At 36.9% G+C, this 21,306-nt stretch overlaps 1 protein-coding gene across 1 annotated transcript; it reads right to left on the reverse strand.

Annotated features, from left to right (window-relative positions):
• Positions 1 to 4,088: 4,088 nt before the first annotated feature.
• On the reverse strand, positions 4,089 to 19,519 carry dhcr24 (24-dehydrocholesterol reductase). Its single transcript, XM_051875483.1, has 9 exons — positions 19,052 to 19,519; positions 17,661 to 17,819; positions 17,332 to 17,437; positions 13,796 to 13,914; positions 13,437 to 13,700; positions 12,038 to 12,181; positions 6,854 to 7,051; positions 5,455 to 5,633; positions 4,089 to 5,301 (listed from the first exon to the last, which is right to left on the reverse strand). Exons 1-9 carry the CDS (start codon positions 19,280 to 19,282, stop codon positions 5,148 to 5,150), a joined length of 1,554 nt encoding a protein of 517 aa, XP_051731443.1. The 5' UTR covers positions 19,283 to 19,519; the 3' UTR covers positions 4,089 to 5,147.
• Between the last annotated feature and the right edge of the window lie 1,787 nt (positions 19,520 to 21,306).

Genomic DNA, 21,306 nt, shown 5'->3' on the forward strand with positions numbered 1-21,306 from the left:
CACGTGTGCGTCGTGATGCTCTCGTGAACACTCTTGCATGTGCATTGAGTTGACGCGTGAGTCTGAACACAACAGGCGTGCGTCGCGAAGCTTTTGTGAACACTCGCGCATGTGCGTTGAGTTGACGCGCGAGTCTGAACACAACGTGTGCGTCGTGAAGATCTCATGAACACTCACGCATGAGCGTTGAGTTGACGAGCGAGTCTGAACACAACAGGCGTGCATGTGCGTTGAGTTGACGCACGAGTCTGAACAACGCGTGCTTTGTGGAGATCTCGTGAACACTCGCGCATGAGCGTTGAGTTGACGCGCGAGTCTGAACACAACACGCGTGCGTCGCGAAGCTCTCGTGAACACTCGCGCATGAGCGTTGAGTTGACGCACGAGTCTGAACACAACGCGTGCGTCGTGAAGATCTCGTGAACACTCGCGCATGAGCGTTAAGTTGACGCGCGAGTCTGAACACAACACGCGTGCGTCGCGAACCTCTCGTGAACACTCGCGCATGTGCGTTGAGTTGACGCGCGAGTCTGAACACAACACGCGTGCGTCGCGAAGCTCTCGTGAACACTCGCGCATGTGCGTTGAGTCTGAACACAACACGCATGCGTTGCGAAGCTCTCGTGAACACTCGCGCATGAACGTTGAGTTGAGTCTGAACACAACACGCGTGCGTCGCGAAGCTCTCGTGAACATTCACGCTTGTGGTTGAGTTGAGTCTGAACACAACACGCATGCGTTGCGAAGCTCTCGTGAACACTCGCGCATGAGCGTAGAGTTGACGCGCGAGTCTGAACACAACACGCATGCGTCGTGAAGCTCTCGTGAACGCGTGTTGCAGATCAATATTTTTGTAAGTAAAGTGGTAAATTATACTTTAATGATGTCTTTATTACCTTTCTGGACCTTGGAGTGGTAGTTGCGTTGGATGTCTATGGAGAGACAAAAACCTCTCAGACTTCAAAAAGATCTTCAAAAAGATTACGGGTGTGGAACGACTCGAGGGTGAGTAATTAATGACAGACTTTTTGGGTAAACTAACTCTTTAACTTTGAGACACAACTTTGGCAAAGAGTACTGCAACAAAGGACCAGATAACTGATAAAGACCTTAATTATATCTGTTCTGACTGTAAATAATCAGAGGATTCACTCTCTCAGTCACTTCACAGGGCATGTTCAAACTCGTGGATTAATTAGTGCTCAACATGTTATTGGTCTGTATTTAATGGGTGTGAACGAGAAAAGGACAACATAACTCTCATGGGCGCTTTCTTCACTGCTTTTGTTCAGGGCAATTACATGTGCGTTGAGTTGACGTGCGAGTCTGAACACAACGCGTGCGTCGTGAAGATCACGTGAACACTCGCGCATGAGCGTTGAGTTGACGCGCGAGTCTGAACACAACACGCGTGCGTCGCGAAGCTCTGGTGAACACTCGCGCGTGTGCGTTGAGTTGAGTCTGAACACAACGTATGTGTCGCGAAGCTCTCGCGAACACTCGCGCATGAGCGTTGAGTTGACGCACGAGTCTGAACACAACACGCGTGCGTCGCGAAGCTCTCGTGAACACTCACCCGTGTGCGTTGAGTTGATGCGCGAGTTTGAACACAACACGTATGCGTTGTGAAGCTCTCATGAACACTCGCGTATGTGCGTTGAGTCTGAACACAACACGCGTGCGTCGCAAAGCTCTTGTGAACACTCGCGTATGTGCGTTGAGTTGAGTCTGAACACAACACGCATGCGTCGTGAAGCTCTCGTGAACACTCGCGCATGAGCGTTGAGTTGACGCGCGAGTCTGAACACAACACGTGTGCATCGCTAAGCTCTCGTGAACACTCGCGTATGTGCGTTGAGTTGAGTCTGAACACAACACGCGTGCGTCGCGAAGCTCTCGTGAACACTCGCGCATGAGCGTTGAGTTGACGCGCGAGTCTGAACACAACACGTGTGCATCGCTAAGCTCTCGTGAACACTCGCGTATGTGCGTTGAGTCTGAACACAACACGCATGCGTCGTGAAGCTCTCGTGAACACTCGCGTATGTGCGTTGAGTTGAGTCTGAACACAACACGCGTGCGTCGTGAAGCTCTCGTGAACACTCGCGTATGTGCGTTGAGTTGAGTCTGAACACAACACGCATGCGTCGTGAAGCTCTCGTGAACGCATGTTGCAGATCAATATTTTTGTAAGTAAAGTGGTAAATTATACTTTAATGATGTCTTTATTACCTTTCTGGACCTTGGAGTGGTAGTTGCGTTGGATGTCTATGGAGAGACAAAAACCTCTCAGACTTCAAAAAGATCTTCAAAAAGATTACGGGTGTGGAACGACTCGAGGGTGAGTAATTAATGACAGACTTTTTGGGTGAACTAACTCTTTAACTTTGAGACACAACTTTGGCAAAAAGTACCGTAACAAAGGACCAGATAACTGATAAAGACCTTAATTATAACTGTTCTGACTGTAAATAATCAGAAGATTCACTTCACAGGGCATGTTCAAACTCGTGGATTAATTAGTGCTCAACATGTTATTGGTCTGTATTTAATGGGTGTGAACGAGAAAAGGACAACGTAACTCTCATGGGCGCTTTCTTCACTGCTTTTGTTCAGGGCAATTACCATGTGCAACTGAAGGAGAACAAAATCTGATTCCTAGAAACACCAGAGACTTCATGAACATTTGTGAGTGGATTTGTGAATGTATGTATAACTGAAAAGAAACCTTGAGCCAGACTTTTATGATGTAGATGCCACAATAATTGAATCCCAAAAAGCTTACTGTATATACAGTACCTGTCAAAAGTTTGTAAACATTACAATTTTTTTATGTTTTTGAAAGAAGTCTCTATTCTCACCAGGGCTGCATTTATTTAATAATAATAATAATAATAAAAAAATACAGTAAAAACAGTAATATTTTGAAATATTATTACAATTTAAAATATTAAAATTGTTTTCTATTTTAATACATTTAAAAAATGTAATTTATTCCTGAGATCAAAACTGAATTTTCAAACTGAGAGATATGGAGAATCTTTGGTGGAAAATGGCCATAGACCTTATTCACAGCAGCGCCATCTTTGATTTTTAACGGGAATGAAAGCGAGGCTGTAAGGGAAAGACATGCATAATGTGTGAAATTTTTGTGATTGTAAATTGTATTGTGTGGATCAAGTGTATGTTGATGTTACCTGGATATTGATTGTTGTAAATGTACTGTCATGCGAGAAAAATTTCAGACTGACAGTCTCACAATAAAGTATTACGTCATTATATATCATATATCTTGTGGTACACATTGCCTGTTTAAGGGCTAATATTATATATTATTATTACATATAATATTACATAATCTAATAAATATATATAATATAAATTTGTTACATTTTGTTATGAAGACATTTACACAGTTTAATTTGTAGCTTAAGTGTCCAAGTACTTTTTTGGGGGCTGCAGTGTATCTATATCATAGATATAATTTAATGTCTGTTTATTTTTTCTCTCAGAAAACCGGAATAATTTGGTACATGTTCCTAAAAAAATCACCAGCTTCATTGAAGACCTTACAGTTTCATAGGCATGTTGGACCATGAAAGAAAAGACTTAAAGGTATAATTCAGTCACTAGAGGGAGACATGGCCAGCGATTCATGAATTCACAATATTCTGTAAAGCAAATGTTCACAAAAACTAGTTCTTTAACTTTTAGATATTTAAGAAAGAGGGAAAATATCTTGTATCCTTAAACGTTTTCCATCATTTATGTACATTTTAATGACTGATTATAGATATTAGTGAAGATTTGTAAGATGCTTTAGTTTTGGGGGATATTAATAATGTTGCCAAAAAGAGAAAAAAGTTCTTTTGAAGTAAAGATGTCAATTAATATGACATTGAGCTGAACAAGGTATTATCATAAGGTGAAAGACTGGGAGCAGTTAATGTTCATTTCCACTCCAACCCAGCCCATACACATTAAGCACTGCCATCAAAACCAGAAAAAAATCAGTAGAAGCTCCATTATTAGAGATTGAACATTTTTATGATGATCAAAGCCAAATTCACTGATATCGACAGACTGTAGATGGTTTAAATTATTCATTTTAATGGGTGTGTTGAGTCTGCTAAGTATGTGACATCCACAGTATCAGCACACTGAAAATACAAATACAAAATATATATTGTGAACACAGTATAAAAGAGCAAAAACAAGCTCAGAAGGCCACAAATATGATTTTTATATTAAAAAAAAAAAAAAGGTTTGTTTTTATGTTTGTAACTGAAAATAACTGTACTAATGACAAAAGTCATTTCATAATTAGTACAAATATATGTTTCATAATAATAAGTGTTACATTATGGGTAGAAAACAAATGCTAAACACATTCACAAATTGTGCCAGGCTTATATTAAGTGCTTTAATGTTATATCCCTTTCAACACACCTCAAAAATAAATCATTATGTTAGATAATGTTAAGACATCTAGTGTGAGGTAGGAAACATTCACAATATAGGAAAATAGAGAATATGCTTTTTTCCACCACAAATTAAAAAATAAAAGATGTAATTGTGACTTTTTTTCTAGTAGCAATTGCGATTTTGTTTAAATATTAAAGATATAATTTTAGATATTATCTAGGCCTATATATATATATATATATATGATATACATTTTTCTCAGAATTGTGAGATATAAACTCACAATTGCAAGAAAAAAGTCAGAATTGTGAGATAAATTTTTTTTTTTATATATATATATTTTTATTTTTTATTACATGGTGGAAACTAGCTTCAATTGTAACTCTTTTAGAGTAAAATTGTGTTATATGATGCGTAACAGATCATTAAACAAAGTATTCTAAAATAGTTTTATTTATTCACAGTTGAATGTCCATAAACTACTGATCTGTTAAGCGCTGTATATTGTTTAAATTAATCTAATTGTGTTATAATAAGGCCCTTTATTTTTTGTCTCAAATATAGACATAGGACAAGGGGGTTGAACTTGAAACATAGCTGGTGTTCCTTCAAGAAAGAAGAGTATTTGCGCTTTAAGTGTATCTGCCCCAATTTGCTCATGTTCTTCAGCAAAAGGGTTGTTTGGTTGTTTGGTTGGTCACACCTTTCAGGTTCGACTGGATTCAGTGTCGTGCAGACTTGCAGATTTTGTCAAATACTTCAGGAAACGCATCTTTACAGTCGAGTTGCTCTCTGAGTTTATGATACAGTGTTCCATCGAACATCTCCCAGAATTCCTGTCGTTCCATGTATACGTCAGCATACAGCATCTGGAATCTAGATATAGAAGTGTTATGTTATATAATACCCTATGACAATAACGTTTTAAAGACCTTTGTCAAAGACAATTTTACTGAATTTCAAAGCTTGGTTGTTGAAATTTAGGCCAGTCTTTACCAGTTAATGGAAAGGTGAAAAGTGATAACTGACCCATGAACGTCTCTAACAAACTTCTCCAGCTGGCGTGTGGATGATCTGGCTTCAAAGTGTTTGACTTTGGGCTCCCCATACGCTCCGATATCAACATACAGTTCATCTTCATCTCCTTTAGGATGCACCATTCCCGGCTGGTTGGGCAGCACAAAGGGACATAGCCACAGAGGATACACCTACAACACACATAACCATGAGCAAATATATATACAGATACACACACACTGTCCTTCAAAATGTGGGGTCAATCAAGTTTTTTTTTATGTTTTTGAAAGTCTCTTATACTCACCAAGGCTGCATTTATTTGTTCAAAAATACTGTAAAAACAGTAATATTGTGAAATATTATTACAATTTAAAATAACTGTTTTATATTTTAATATATTTTAAAATGTAATTTATTCCTGTGATCAAAGCTGAATTTTCAGCATCATTACTCCAGTCTTCAGTGTCACATGATCCTTCAGAAATCATTCTAATATGATGATTTGCTGCTCTGGAAACATTTCTGATTATTATCAATGTTGAAACCAGTTGTGCTGCTTAATATTTTTGTGGAAACTGTGATACACTACCAAGTAAAATTTTGGGGTTCAGTAAGATCTTTGTTTTAAAAAAAAAATAGAAATTAATACTTTTATTCAACAAGGATGCATTAAATTGATTCAATTGACAGTAAAGACATTTATAATGTTACAAAAGATTTATTTTTCAAATGAATGCTGTTCTAACTTTCTATTCATCGTGAAAAAAAGTTTTCACAAACATATTTAGCAGTTTTCAACATTGATAATAATAAGAACCATTATTAATAATTGAGCACCAGCAATACCAAATAATAACTGAACATTACATCAGTATATTAGAATGATTTCTGAAGGATCATGTGACACTAAAGACTGGAGTAATGATGCTGAAAATTTAGCTTTGCCATCACAGGAATAATTTACATTTTAAAATATATTAAAATGGAAAACAGAAATGTTAAAATGTAATATATATGTTTGTGAGTGTGTGTAATATTGGCTCTTTTTACATTGAAGACGTTGTTCTGATTTGGCTGCTATAAAGCTGTTCAGTTTGTAGTCTAGAATAGAATTCACTTTTTGAGTCATGGGTTCCCTCGAGAATTTCTAATGTGTTTTCAGAATAGCAGCTTTCGATTTTTGAGTAAAATAAAGTCTGTGGTGAGCATTACTGGAACAGACTTTCATATAAATAAATTATATTTTGATGACTGTTTTTTTAAATAAATAAAGAATTCTGTACTGAAACTTTAGCATGTTTTGAAATAATAATAAAAATAGCACAACAGTACAGATTTATATAATATAGAATATTAGCTATCAGTTATTACCTTATTTGTGTATATGTGTGTGCATGTTTGGGTTTCTTACATGTATGTCCTCGTGGAAGCGTAGGATGGAGGTCTTGATGTGCTTCATGGGGACCAGCATGTCCTGCACCACATGGTGCTGCTCGTACAGTTTGCGGATGGTCTCTCCCTGCGTCAGCTTCAGCAGGGAAATCTTAGGAGGAACCATCCAGCCAAACACATACCTGAACAATGGGTTATTCCCAAATGGAATGATGTCCTAAAAAACAGACAACAAGGAATGGTGGATGGAAATGAGATGGAAAAGCAAACAAAAGTTTATATGGATGATAGATGGAAAAAGTAAAGGACAACAAGATATAGAATAAGACGATGACAGAAAGGAAATGGGCTGACCGATCAATATGTTTACTGGATTATTACAGGAAGTGCTGTTATCAAAATTAAGTATATGTGTATATTAGAGGTGTAACGGTACATGTATTGGTCCCGAACCATCACGGTACGGACGTCACGATTTGGTGCATACAGTCAGACGACAGGCGATCCACACTCCAATCCAGAAGGGGGCGCACGGTAATGCAACCCTGTTTGCTAACTACTACAACAGGAAAAAGCACAGAAAAGAAGAACAGACGATCTATATATACAGTGCTCAGCGTAAATGAGTACACCCTCTTTGAAAAGTAACATTTTAAACAATATCTCAATGAACACAAAAACAATTTCCAAAATGTTGACAAGACTAAGTTTAATATAACATCTGTTTAACTTATAACACAAAAGTAAGGTTAATAATATAATTAGAGAACAAAATTTTCAGTTTTACTCAAATTAGGGTGATGCAAAAATGAGCACACCCCACTGAAAGTCTCTGGAGCAAAGCTACATTTTAGACTACAAATGTCTAATTTAACAAGAATTCAACCACAGGGGAGTCTAATTCAGTCCCTCCAGGATTTCGCGGGACTTTTTTCTGATTTCTGCGGCCTAAAATGACTGATTTTGCGGCGGCTTTTCTCAAAATTTGCGGCATTTCTTGTGTAGTTTTTCAGTAAAAATACACCAGAGTCAATATTTCTATTACTTTTCTGAGTTCAAGAACCACTGGGCTCTGTAATTTTTAAAAGGAGAACATTAATAATAACGTACAATATAATTGTAACATTTTATTTCATATGTAACACCAAATAAAACAAATTTTTTTTATAAAATGTTATATTGCAGTGTTTCCCACATGATTTTGTGAAAGGGGGCATGGTTATCAGGTACTCTAGGGGGGTCTGGGGGTATATGCTCCCCCTTTAGAAAGGTTTGTATATTTTATCAATCAATTTTGTATATTTTATGTATCAAATATGATACAACAGGCTTTCAGGAACATTTATTTGTTCATCTCTCAATCATCATTGTATGCCTATTGCATTGCATTGTGTTTTGCCCCCCACAATAAAAATTATAGAGCTTTTATCATAAAACTAAGCATATCTTCTTACTAAGACATGTTATTAGGAGATATAGAGTGACAAATTATATTTATATGCATTTTATGTAAGTAGTCTGCTGTACTGTTATAAAGATCTCATTGATTTACATTTTTGGTCATATAAATAACAACTGCAGCAAACTGCAATTTTTGCTCAGTTTTGGCCTCTGAATAAAATTAAGCTGTTTTTCCCCTCCATACTCACCATATCATATTGTAAATCCTGGTGTATCAAATATATGACAAAACATAAAACACATGCAAACTTTTCTTTTATATTTTGTCTAAAGGTAAAAAAAAAACTTCTGTTTAAAAAATAAATTATTTTCTGTCTATTATTTAATTATTTCAGGGTTTACATTGTTGATTAGTATTTTTATAATTCAACAAAAAGAACCTTAAATATAACAGTGGCCTACTTTTGAAGAATACACAAAATATATAAAGTAAACAAATGTTTCAAACAGATTAAAGTGCAAAAGAACATAACTAAAAAGTTCGAAAGTAAACAATCAGTATACAAGCAGTGTCAGAAAGGTAAAGTAGTTGGCTGCTGTTTTTACAGGGGTAACCCTGGAGCCCGCTATATTACCGAATACATTTTCATTCAGTGTCTACTTCAGTTGTTCCATCTTGCTCCTCGTCCATTTTGGGGTTGTTTACAGAGTGTGCGAGCCGATTGATGGAAACGATGTCATTCAGAGCGTGTACGCTCGTGTGTGTGTGTGTGTGAGAGAGAGAGATGCGCGCTTACAGCGACAGCGGCGTTGTTGTTGCGGTGGTTGACTGACTCTGACACATAGCCTACTTCGAAGTGGGCTTTCCTTTGGCTGAATGTACAATTTAGAAAAATTGCAAGCCCCTCTGAATTTTGTGGCGTTTGCTTGATTTTTGCGGTAAATTCTGCGATCGCCGAATCGCGGAATCCTGGAGGGACTTTTAATTATTCATTACACAGGTGTCCAGCAGACAGTTGACTATAAAAGGGTGTTGAAACCCCTTCCCATTTCATGCTGTCAGCAATGGCACCACATGGAAGAGAAATGTCACAAGACCTGAGAAAGAAAATCATTTCTTTACACCAGAAAGTTGAAGGCTACAAGACGATCAGCAAAGCTTTACTTATCAGTCAGAATACTGTAGCAAAAGTGGTACAAAAATTTAAGAAAGATGGAACTGCAACCATCTCACAGAGACATCCAGGTCGTCCACGGAAGTTAACACCTCGACAGGAGCGTCTTCTGATGAGAAGGGTTGAAGAAAATCGGCATTCAAGTTCACTGCAGTTATCTAAAGAAGTAGAAAGCCAAACTGGGGTGACTATTTCCCGTGACACAATACGGCGTACACTGCAGAGGAATGGCACGCATGGGTGCCGTCCACGAAAGAAGCCTCTCCTAAAGCCCAGGCACAAAAAAGCCCGCCTAGAGTTTACCAGGGCCCACGCTGACAAAGATGAAGACTACTGGGACTGTATACTCTGGAGTGATGAGACCAAGATAAATGTTTTTGGAACTGATGGCTTCAAAACTGTATGGTGTTGCAAAGGTGAGGAATACAAAAAAAATGCATGGTGCCTACAGTGAAACATGGTGGTGGCAGTGTCCTTATGTGGGGCTGCATGAGTGCTGCTGGTGTCGGGAGCTGCATTTCATTGATGGCATCATGAATTCACAGATGTACTGCTCTATACTGAAAGAGAAGATGCTACCATCACTCCGTGCCCTTGGGCGTCGTGCACTTTCCAACATGACAATGATCCTAAACACACATCTAAGGCCACTGTTGGATTTCTGAAGAAGAACAGGGTGAAAGTAATTCAGTGGCTCCTGATCTGAACCCAATCGAACACCTATGGGGAATTCTGAAGAGACAAGTTGAGCATCACTCTCCATCCAGCATCCAGTCTCTAAAAGAGGTCATTCTTGACGAATGGAAAAAGATAGATGTTGCAAAATGTCGCCAACTTGTTCATTCCATGCCTAGAAGACTTGGTGCCGTCATTAAAAATCATGGAGGCCATACAAAGTACTAGATGTAGTAGTTTTGTTGTGGGGTGTACTCATTTTTGCATCACCCTAATTTGAGTAATACTAAAAAATATGTGTTCTCTAAGTTATATTATTAACCTTACTCTCATGTTATAAGTTAAACAGATGTTATAATAAACTTAGTCTTGTCAACATTTTGGAAATTGTTTTTGTGTTCATTGAGATATTGTTTAAAATGTTACTTTTCAAAGAGGGTGTACTCATTTACGCTGAGCACTGTAGATATGTTTACGTGTAATCTCTCAACCAGTTTCAACCGTGGAAAGACATCGATAAAACAGCTTGAGAATAATATCTCACGTAGCATTACATTTACCTCAGGCAAGTCATTTAGTGTCCACAGCATGTTAGTTCACTAGAGAAATGAACTGTAGAGGGAGCATTTCACTAAATATATGCACTATATTAGCTTGTATATCCATTATATTTAGCTTATTTATCCATTATATAGTGTTGATTATTATATCTAAAAATAAATAGCAACTGAATTTAATAGTTTGGGCTCTGTTGTTAATTGTAACCTTTAATATTATAGTAATGTGCAAGAAAGGGCTCCCTGTATATAGTTTATGGCATTAGCTGAGATGACAAAAAAACACTGTTTAATAAAAAAAAGAAGAAAAAGAAGCAATTTTATTTTTAGTTTTCTCCCCTTTGCTGTACCGAACCCGTACCGAACCGTGACTTCAATACAGAGGTACGTACCGAACCATCATGTTTGTGTACCATTACACCCCTAGTGTATATGTACACCATTCTTTATGATCACAAAAGTTATATTTGAAAGTCAAAGCACATTCCTGACCTTGTCCATCTCCACTTTAGCTGCATAATTTATTGAGTAATGTCAGACTAATGCTGCCAATGAACAGACAACACAAGTTTCCTGTAGCTAATGGAAGGCTTTAGTGGATATAATGCATCAAAACTGTGTGTGAGTATGTTTGAGAGTGAGACAGAAGGGTTAAAAGACAGAGAGCGAGAGACGTGGCTTGATAAAGATGGAAGAGGAGGATAATAGTTGTCTCTTTAACTATGCCTTATGGGACAAGTGAAAAATGCTAATGCTAATGCAACCCATAGGGGAGGAAGTACGTGACTGACTAAGTGTTTCAAACTCTTGATACACTTTAAGTGTACTACGGTATACCACAAACCAAAAAAGCCACACTGAAAGTTAAAACTTGTCTCAATAAGAGTCTAATATTATTAATATCCCAAATGCAGATGATGACAGTTCTTGGAAGATATAATCCCTAAAGATCCAATCATAATACAAGTACAAAATACAAAATGTTAGCACTGTGGAGAAAGTCTTTCAAATCATACTTGCACACTAAACTCCTCATGTTACACTGGACTAGAATAAATAAAATGGTTGTATTATGGGATACTTGTTGAGACCCAATGTAGATGAATTATAACATATGTACAGATAGATATAAAGAAGATATATACTCTTTTAGGACACCTGTGTGAACTTGAGTACAACTGACTTCACACAGCCAAAATCACTGTAACAAAAATGGCTTAGAAAAATGCATGTGGGCACTGTACTAATTTATTTTGCTATTTACTTACTCGTCTGAGTTTAAACGATTTAATAACCGAGCTCTGTTATTGTTATTATTTCTTGAAAAACAAATACGAAAAGCAGCATATAATTGGGTAAGTTTGTTGGTGAGTGCAGTTTTCCGGAGTAATTTACTTGTAATTCCCAGAAGATGCTGCGGGTGTGTCTGTGGTAGTAGTGCCGGAGAGGAATGTACTCCACTGCAACACAGTTCTGCTTCAGGAAACCCTCCACATGCCGAAAGAACCACGGCTTGTAATAGTAACCTATACAGTTAGTCTGATCAGACAAAGGGAAAGACAGAGAGAAAAAGAATCTGTATGGTGTTTAATTGTAAATGTTTTCATAATAAACACGCACCAGTGTCATTGAGAAAGCTGCCAATATGTAGACAATATGTAGAGAAGTGGGTATGGAAGTTCATTTCCACCACAGAATAAAAAAATAAAAAGGTAATTGCAAATTTTTACAGAATAGAATAGTTTAACATGCAATTCAAACTTTTTTTCTCAGAATTTAAGTTTAAAACTCAATTCTGACTTTTTTTCTCAGAATTTCGAGTTTAATGTGGAATTTGGACTCTTTTTTTCAATATTGTGAATTTAACACTCAATTCTGACTTTTTTCCTCAATATTGTGAATTTAACACTCAATTCGGACTTTTTTCCCCTCAGAATTGCGAGTTTGTAATGAAATTCAGACTTTTTTCTCAATATTGCGAGTTTAATACTCAGTTCTGACTTTTTCTCAGAATTTCGAGTTTAATGTGGAATTTGGACTCTTTTTCTCAATATTGTGAATTTAACACTCAATTCGGACTTTTTTTCTAAGAATTGCAAATTTAACACAGAATTTTGACTTTTTTCTCAGAATTGCAAATTTAACTGAATTCAGACTTTTTATCTCAATATTGTGTTTAACACTCAATTCTGACTTTTTTTTTTTCACCAAAATTTCGAGTTTAACGAGAAATTTGGACTTTTTTTCCTCACAATTGCAAGTTTTTTCTCAGAATAGCGAGTTTAACACTCAATTCTGACTTTTTATCACAATTGTCTGTTTAACACCCAATTCAGACTTTTTCTCCAAATTTTGTTAAAAAACTCAATTTTGACTTTTTTTTCTCAAAATTGTTAGCTTAACACAATACTGACTTTTTTATTATCACAATTGCAAGTTTAACACTGAATTCTGACTTTTTTCTCAGAATTCCAAGTTTAAAATTTAATTCTGACTTTTTTCCCTCAGATTTGTGAGTTAAACACTGACTTTTTTTCTCACAATTGCAAGCTTAACTGAATTCTGACATTTTTTCTAAAAATGGTTTAACATGCAATTCTCACTTTTTTTTGCAGAATTGTGAAATATAAACTCATAATTGCAAGAAAGACAGTCAGCATTGTGAGATAAAAAGTCGCAATTATCTTTTTTATTTTTTAATCCATGGCAGAAACAAGCTTCCATAAGTAGGCAATAGAAAAAGTACTAAGAAAAACCAATCAGATCACTTGTATTAAATAATATTCATTATCACCTTGTCAGGCTCTGCATGATCTGTCATGGTGCCCGTCATAATCACGGCCTCGTCCCGAGAGTACTGCAGTCCCTCCACAAATTGGTTCTCCTTATTGGCCGATTCCTCTGCAAACCTCTTGCAAATAGCATCCAAACCACGTACAGGTTCGTAACGAAGCTTCACCCATTTTCGAGCTGGAATTATCCGGATCTCCGCCGCAACCAGGAACCCCAGAGTACCGCAGGACCAAGGAACCGCATAGAACAGGTCAGAGTTTTCTTTCTGCACACAAGAATTTTGATTTAATAAAGATTTTTAATATGCCACTGTGCGTGTGTGATTGTGTGTATTTATATAATCTGTAACAGTGGACTCACTTCAGTGCAGCGGACCAGACTACCATCAGCCAACACCAGCTCAAAGGCCACACAAATGTGCTGGAACAGGCCGTAGATGTGAGATGAAGACTCAATGCCTGTTCCCATTACCAGCCCACCTGAACGAAGCATGAGACATAATTAATGATAGATAGATAGCTAGATAGATAGATAGATAGATAGATAGATAGATAGATAGATTGCTAACATTGCTAACATGTTGCTAACATGGTTTAACATTGCTAGCATGTCGCTAACACGATTAGAACATTGCTTGCATGATTTAACATGTAGATAGCATGATTTAGCACATTGCTAGCATGTTGCTAACATGATTTAATATGTCGTTAGCTTGATTTATCATGTTGTTGTAATTTAAATTGTAATGTTAAAATGTTCTCCGTAAAGCTGCTTTGAAACAATATGTATTGTCAAAAGCGCTATACAAGTAAATGTGAACTGGATTTGAATTGTTGTTGGCATAATTTATCATGTTAGTAGCGTGATTTATGTTGCTTGCACAATTTAGCATGTTTCTAGCATGTTTTAACATGTTGCTAGCATTATTTAGCATTGCTGCTAGCATGATTTAACACTGCTAGCATAATTTAACATGTTGATAGCATGATTTAACACATTGCTAGCATGTTGTTAACATGCTAACATGGTTTAACATGTTGTTAGCATAGTGCTAACATGATTTAGCATGTTGCTATCATGATTTAACATTATTTAACATGTTGCCAGCATGATTTAACATGTTAGTATCATAAATTATCATGTTGCTATCATGATTTAACATGTTGCTAACATGATTTAGCATGTTACTAGCATGATTTAACACATTGCTAGCATGACTGAACACATTTTAAATCTCAAGAGTTTTATTACCTGGTTAAATAAAGGTTAAAAATTTGGAATGCAAATTTAATATTTAATAATGCACACACTAACTGTTTAAAAGTGGTGGGGTCAGTAGGACTTTTTATTGCTTTTGAAATCAGTCTCTTATGCTCAACAAGGCTGTATTTATTTGATCAATAATACAGTAATATTGTGAAATATTATTACCAATTTTTATTTAAATATTTTAAAATGTACTTTATTCATGGGAAAGCTGAAATTTCAGCAGCCATTACTCCAGTATTCAGTGTCACATGAAATGGATTGAGATTCAAAGTGCACAAACATTTGTGCTTCTAAGCTTTTTTTGAAGTAATGAGACAGCAAATTATACCCTATTTGGGGGTAGTGCCAACTGGAAGCTAAAAAGAAAGGATCAAAAGTCCAAATAACTGACCTTTGATTACAGATGCAAACTGCTTTTAGAAATGGTATTGTATAAAACTATTGCTTTGACATGGTGCATACCGTTTCAAAGATATAGGAATCAATATATGTGGCCTCCTATTGTCCAACACTTTACAAACACAACACACCTTTCCCTTGTCTTATTACTAAGCACTGTGTCTCAACAGAATTACAAATGAATTTGAAGGAGAGTCAGTATAAAACATTTCTCCACCGATGAGCGCTCTTTTCTGGGATCTATAAACACTTTCAGCAATAGGACCCGTATCCGCCCTAATCTAATCTGCCTCATTGAAACAGGGACTATGCTCATCCATAACCTAATTAGGAGCGGCCTCTGATGCACCACACATGGCATATAATATTGATCAGGAGAGAAAGTTATGCTCCATTTAAAGAAAGCGAATATCTGCAAGTGCTCAGAGACATTAAACGAATCCCTTGTGGAGTATGCAGAAAGAGAGGGAGAGATTATTCAGGTCAGAGATGATTTACAATCTTCATCTAAATGGAGAGAAGTGTTACTGTGTGCTGAATAGAAAATGTTCAAATGCATCTAGATGCCACATAAATAAAGAGTTTGCTGTCTGAGACTTAGTAACAAACAAGCATAACTAGGCTTAACACACAGATGCTGGAAAATGTATGTGCATTTATTCTTGAATTTATGCAGATATTCACTGCAAATTTACCAAAATGACTGAATTTCAGCTCTGGAGGCTTCCTCAGCCTGTGTGATACACGATACCAGCTGTTTTTGCTCACACCCAAATAGGGGCAAATTTGACAAGCTATAATAAATGATCTGTGGGGTATTTTGAGCTGAAACTTCACACAGTGATACAATTAGTAACAATGCCATACTTTCCCTTTAGAAGTGCATGCAAAGTAGATTTGCTTTCACAGCGCTGATAACAGTATCTTCTCAACGTGTCAACAGCATAAACCAAACTCTTCCAGGCCTCAGCTACAAATACAGTTGGCTGTTGGCTGAACACCATTACTGATAATCGTCATTTTGGCTGTGTGAGATTCTCCAACTTTTTTGTTGTTGAGCAACCAAAGCGCGAGCTGATAAAGCTCCGCCCTCTTCTGGAAAGGGGTCGGGGAGCGGCAGCTCATTTGCATTTAAAGGGACACACACAAAAAACGGCGTGTTTTTGCTCACACCCAAATGGGGGCAAATTTGACAAACTATAATAAATGATCTGTGGGGTATTTTGAGCTGAAACTTCACAAACACATTCTGGGGACACCAGAGACTTACATTACATCTTGTGAAAGGGGCATAATAGGTCCCCCTTAATATTATCTCATAATTTGGCAGCAGGTATATTAGGCTGCTGTCACTTTAAGACCTGACACACGGATCCATTATACTGTTACACATGCATTTTCTTTCTCAACTGTTTACGTTCACTTAAAACCTAACCAACTGTGTTTACGTGAATACTTGCAAAGACTGGCATTTTGACATTATTTTGTGTGTATCTGACTGTTTAAGTGCAATAAACAGCGAAAAATAACTCAATTTAATACTGAGAGGTGGCTTTATGTGTGCACACTTTGGGTGTGAGCACAAAATCTGCGGGAATGAGTAAAATTATGCGCGATACACGCCATCCCATGCCGAAATTCAAGCCCTGTAACACCAACAATATTCATCCAGAGCAAATGAAAAGAGTGAGTGGAGGAGGGTTTGTGTGCGGAGAGATGAGAGAGAAAGAGCAGCTGGTATTGTGTATCTATTCTGCAGAAAATGAGTATTGGAAGTGTTTCAGATATTCAGTATCGATATGTATCGAAAAATCAATATTTTTGACAACACTACATTGCACTTAGTTTATTATTTCAGATGCCTTTTTTAAAAGACAATTAAAAAATATATATATGTAAAATTCAACCCGCCAAAGTGGCTAGTAGGAGTGACTGCGTTACACACCACTGCTAAAATCCATCTGCGTTTGGCGGGTTGGCAGGTGTTAATGTCAAACCCTGTTGCAGGAAGTAAGACTGGAATTACTGACGACTCGTTTCAGGCAGTTCAGAATCGGTTCTTTCTTTTGAGAAATTTATTGCGCACTTTGATATTTGAAACTTTGCAGACCTTTTACATTCACAAACAGCGATATTACACACTGCATGAAATGTATAATATCCAAAAAAAAGCATAATCAGGGCACTTTAAATATTTGTTTATTTATAGTTTCTCTCTCATAACCTACCAACTGTCAGGTCATCAAGTTCAGGCAACACAGGCAGTGTCCAGCCAATAGAGTTGAGCAGAGCAGTCACCTGACCCATGTTAGCTAAAGGTTCCACACGTACCACCTGGAAAATTGGTAAAGTAAATGCTTGATTTGTTGTTTGTAACAATTTTAAATTTCCTCTCTTTACATTGTATTAACTTTAATAATCACATATGATGCAAATTATTTTTGAAATTCTTATCTACATACATATTTACTTTCCACTGAAAGCCTTGTCTTTCCAAACTTTAAATGAGGAGAAGATATCTAAACAAGTTTGCTGTTAAAAAAAGGGCAACATCCACCTGCCGTTTTGTGTCCACCTCCAGGATGTCCATCATGTTAATCATGATGTTCTTGTGCGTCTTCTTGTATTTTCCCACCCTGAGGGACACAGTCAGCCATCCTGGACGACCCGTGCACATATATTTCTTATTTTTTCCATCTTTTTTCCATTCTCGCACCTGGAAAATTGAAATCGTCACATTTTATTAAAAACAACGTCTCATCAAGTTTATGTATTCTTATTCTTTTTTTACATTGATTCAACAATAACCACATTAAGACAGAAGCAAAATATTTCACATACTACCACAAACAGTATGTTTCAATTAATTTTAAGTTCATTTTGATTTGGTTGTGAGCAAAAATTATGTCATTTACTGTGTAATTAGTCAATTTTTAAGTTTGAAATATTCATATTTGTGCAGTGTTATTTTAGTATTATTTATATATTATAGTGTTTACTAATAATTTGAATTAGCTTTCATTTTTAGTTCAGTTTCATATTTTCAGGTCTCTTTTTAATTTTAGTTTAAGTTTTAGTATCTGTAATTTTGTTATGTGCTAGTAAGTTTTTAATATTTCTATTTAGCTTTAATTTATTTTTATATCAGTTTTAGTAACTTTAATATTCCACTCATTTATTTCATTTCAGCTTTAATAAGTTTTTTGCCAAAAACGATTTTAAATTGTTTTACTTTTAGTTACCATGACAGGTGCACCAGTGCTGTTACCCTTGTCTAATAGTAGGGGGCGTGTCAATGACTTTTCGCCACGCCCCTAGTGTCATGTGGAGATGCTACTTGCTACTTTTTATTGTACCGTCATTTTTTAAAATTCTTCTAATAGGCGCTGCCTCCCCCCAAAATAAAAATTCTGTCATGATTTACTCACCCTCAAGTTGTTCCAAACCTTTTGAAATTTCTTTCTTCTGCTGAACACAAAAGAAGATATTTTGAAGAATATGGGTAATCAAACAGTTGACGGCACCATTGACTTCCATAGTAAGGAAAAAAAATACTATGGAAGTGAATGGGGTCCATCAACTGTTTGCTTACAGACATCCTTCAAAATATCTTCTTTTGTGTTCAGCAGAAGAAAGAAATTCATACAGGTTTGGAACAACTTGAGAGTGAGTAAATCATGACAGAAGTTTTATTTTTGGGTGAACTATCCCTTTAAGAAATCAGGCACATTTCATGTTTTCATGCATATTCATTAGTAGTATTACATGCATTTCGAATTTGTATGCAGAATGTATTATCAGTCTCACTGATGTACTGAATAAATATTTGACAGAAAAATGCAATCAGATCCTAATTTGCTTTAGTGCATATTACATTGGATATCAAAGTACAGTAAAAAAAAATCCCACGCTCTGTTACTAAGCTAAAGCATGATGTTTTGACGTTACCTGTCTCTGGATGTCTCTGACTCGCTGGTCGTGCTGCTTTGGCGCTGAGCACATCTTGAAGATGATCCACGCGCGCAGGTAATAGTACACATCAAAGATGACGGATAAGGGGAGGAGAAAGAGGCAAACGAAGATCCATCTCTGGTGTATTATCACGTACTCCAAGCCCTTCACTTTAATCCATAACAAAAACAAAACAACTAACCCACCCAAATATAACAACGGATCCATTCCGACAGCTTTTTAAATCACGAGTCGCCTAATTTCAAAGGAATTTAAAAACGCATGGAGCTCGTTGCCTCTCTTTGCTTTGGCAAATGCTTTGTATTTGTATTTACAACGGACGAACAACACATGCATTCACGCGGTCTAATAAACTGATATTTCTTTCGACTTCTTGCAGTCGTTACGCGATCAGTATCACCACTTACACGCGCACGATTTGACATCTATATTTTGCATGATGTTTAGGAACTTGCCCAGGTGGTCTTAGCGCCTCCCCCAGCGTTCGCTGATTGGTCAGTGGAGCGTCAAATCAGATGACGCCAGTGGTTTCGTTCGTCTCTTCAGCCAATCACAAGAAAGAATCACCGTCACACCATTGTCTCAGTGCGATGTGTTCATTATCATTCAGCAGTTAAGAAATGAGGCGACTTGTGATACAGTTATTGGCACATGTCTGACCTGCCGAGCTGATCTCTTTTTATTTTTTTATTGATAACATTTAAAACTTAATTATAATACTATAATGTGCTATTTATACCGAATTCTTTCCAAGGTTTAAAACAGAAAGGTGGTTTTAGCAATTTCACCATGATAGTTTCTAATTTATGAGTAAAATAAGGTTAACATTAGGCTACTTTAACGTGATGGGAACATTATTTTAATGGGTTATTTTAAAAACTAAAAGGGCATTTTATTTGTTTTGCAAGATTCAAATAGGACCCACTAGAAAGCTGCTAAAATTAATTTAATACCATAAAGATTTAAGTTTATCTGCTTTTTACCTGCTTGACAGCAATATCTTCATGTTTTAGAAGAAAAAAAAAAAAAACAGTGACCGAGTGGAATTTGTTGTAGAACAAAACATGAAGTCTCTTCAAGTTCACCACAGGCATTAAAGGTGCAGTGTGTAATATTTAGGAGAATCTATTGACAGAAATGCAATATAATATACATAACTATGTTTTCAGTGGTGTATAAAGACCTTACATAATGAACCATTATGTTTTATTGCCTTAGAATGAGCCATTTCTATCTACATACACTGCGGGTCCCCTTACATGTTAAGTTGCTATTTTGCGCCAACTTGTCGCCAACTACTCTACAGAGTGCCATTTATCACTATGTTGTTGTTGAACATAGTGATGAAACGCGCTCTGTACAGCAGTTGGCGACAAGTTGGCGCAAAATGGCAACTTAACATGTAAGGGGACCCGCAGTGTATGTAGATAGAAATTTTTCTTCTTTGTTGGTGTTTTTAGAAGAAGCTTGCATCGTCACATGAATACATAGTAAGAAGAAGAAGAATAGTAATAGTAATATTCTGGCGTATTTATTAGAAGCAGAGACCGTTCTTTGTTAGAAGTAAGAAGAAACCTCATTGCTTGACTGGATACTCTCTGCTATCTCAGACGACGACATCTTTGTCCTGTGTCGGCCACCGTAACTTCTCTATGTGCTTCGAAATGGAGGGGTGAGCGGTGGTCTGAGGCTCCGTTTACACTAGTGCATTTTCGTTTTAAAACGCATAAGGTTTGCTACGGTTATGCCTGTCGTTTACACTACGCTGGTGTTTTCGAACCTTAAAAAACAGACTTTCCAAAACGCAGCAGACCCCGTTTTAGTTTGAAAACGCTGGGGTTGTGTTTCAGTATAAACAGACCAAAACGGAGACTTTTGAAAAAACTCCTTGACGTCCGTGTAAACAATAACATGGAGACTGAACGGCAATCTTTGCTGGCTTTGTTGTCATTTTTAGCAGCCATTGTGCAGTTAAACTCTACATTTTTTAATACTGCCGATGCACAAGAGGCAACTGTTATGGTGCATTCACACCAGATGCGAATGAAGTGTTAAGCGCGAGTGATTTACATGTTAAGTCAATGCAAAGACGCAAATAGACATCAGGCGGCGCAAATGACACGATTCGTGCGAATTGAGCGTTTCGGGCGTTTGACACGCGTAACACGTGATTCATGCGAATCGCCCGAGTTGAAAAATCTGAACTTTGACGAATATTCGCGCCGCGTTAA

This window comes from Ctenopharyngodon idella, chromosome 20, assembly GCF_019924925.1.
Source record: "Ctenopharyngodon idella isolate HZGC_01 chromosome 20, HZGC01, whole genome shotgun sequence".
NCBI classification, from domain to species: domain Eukaryota; kingdom Metazoa; phylum Chordata; class Actinopteri; order Cypriniformes; family Xenocyprididae; genus Ctenopharyngodon; species Ctenopharyngodon idella.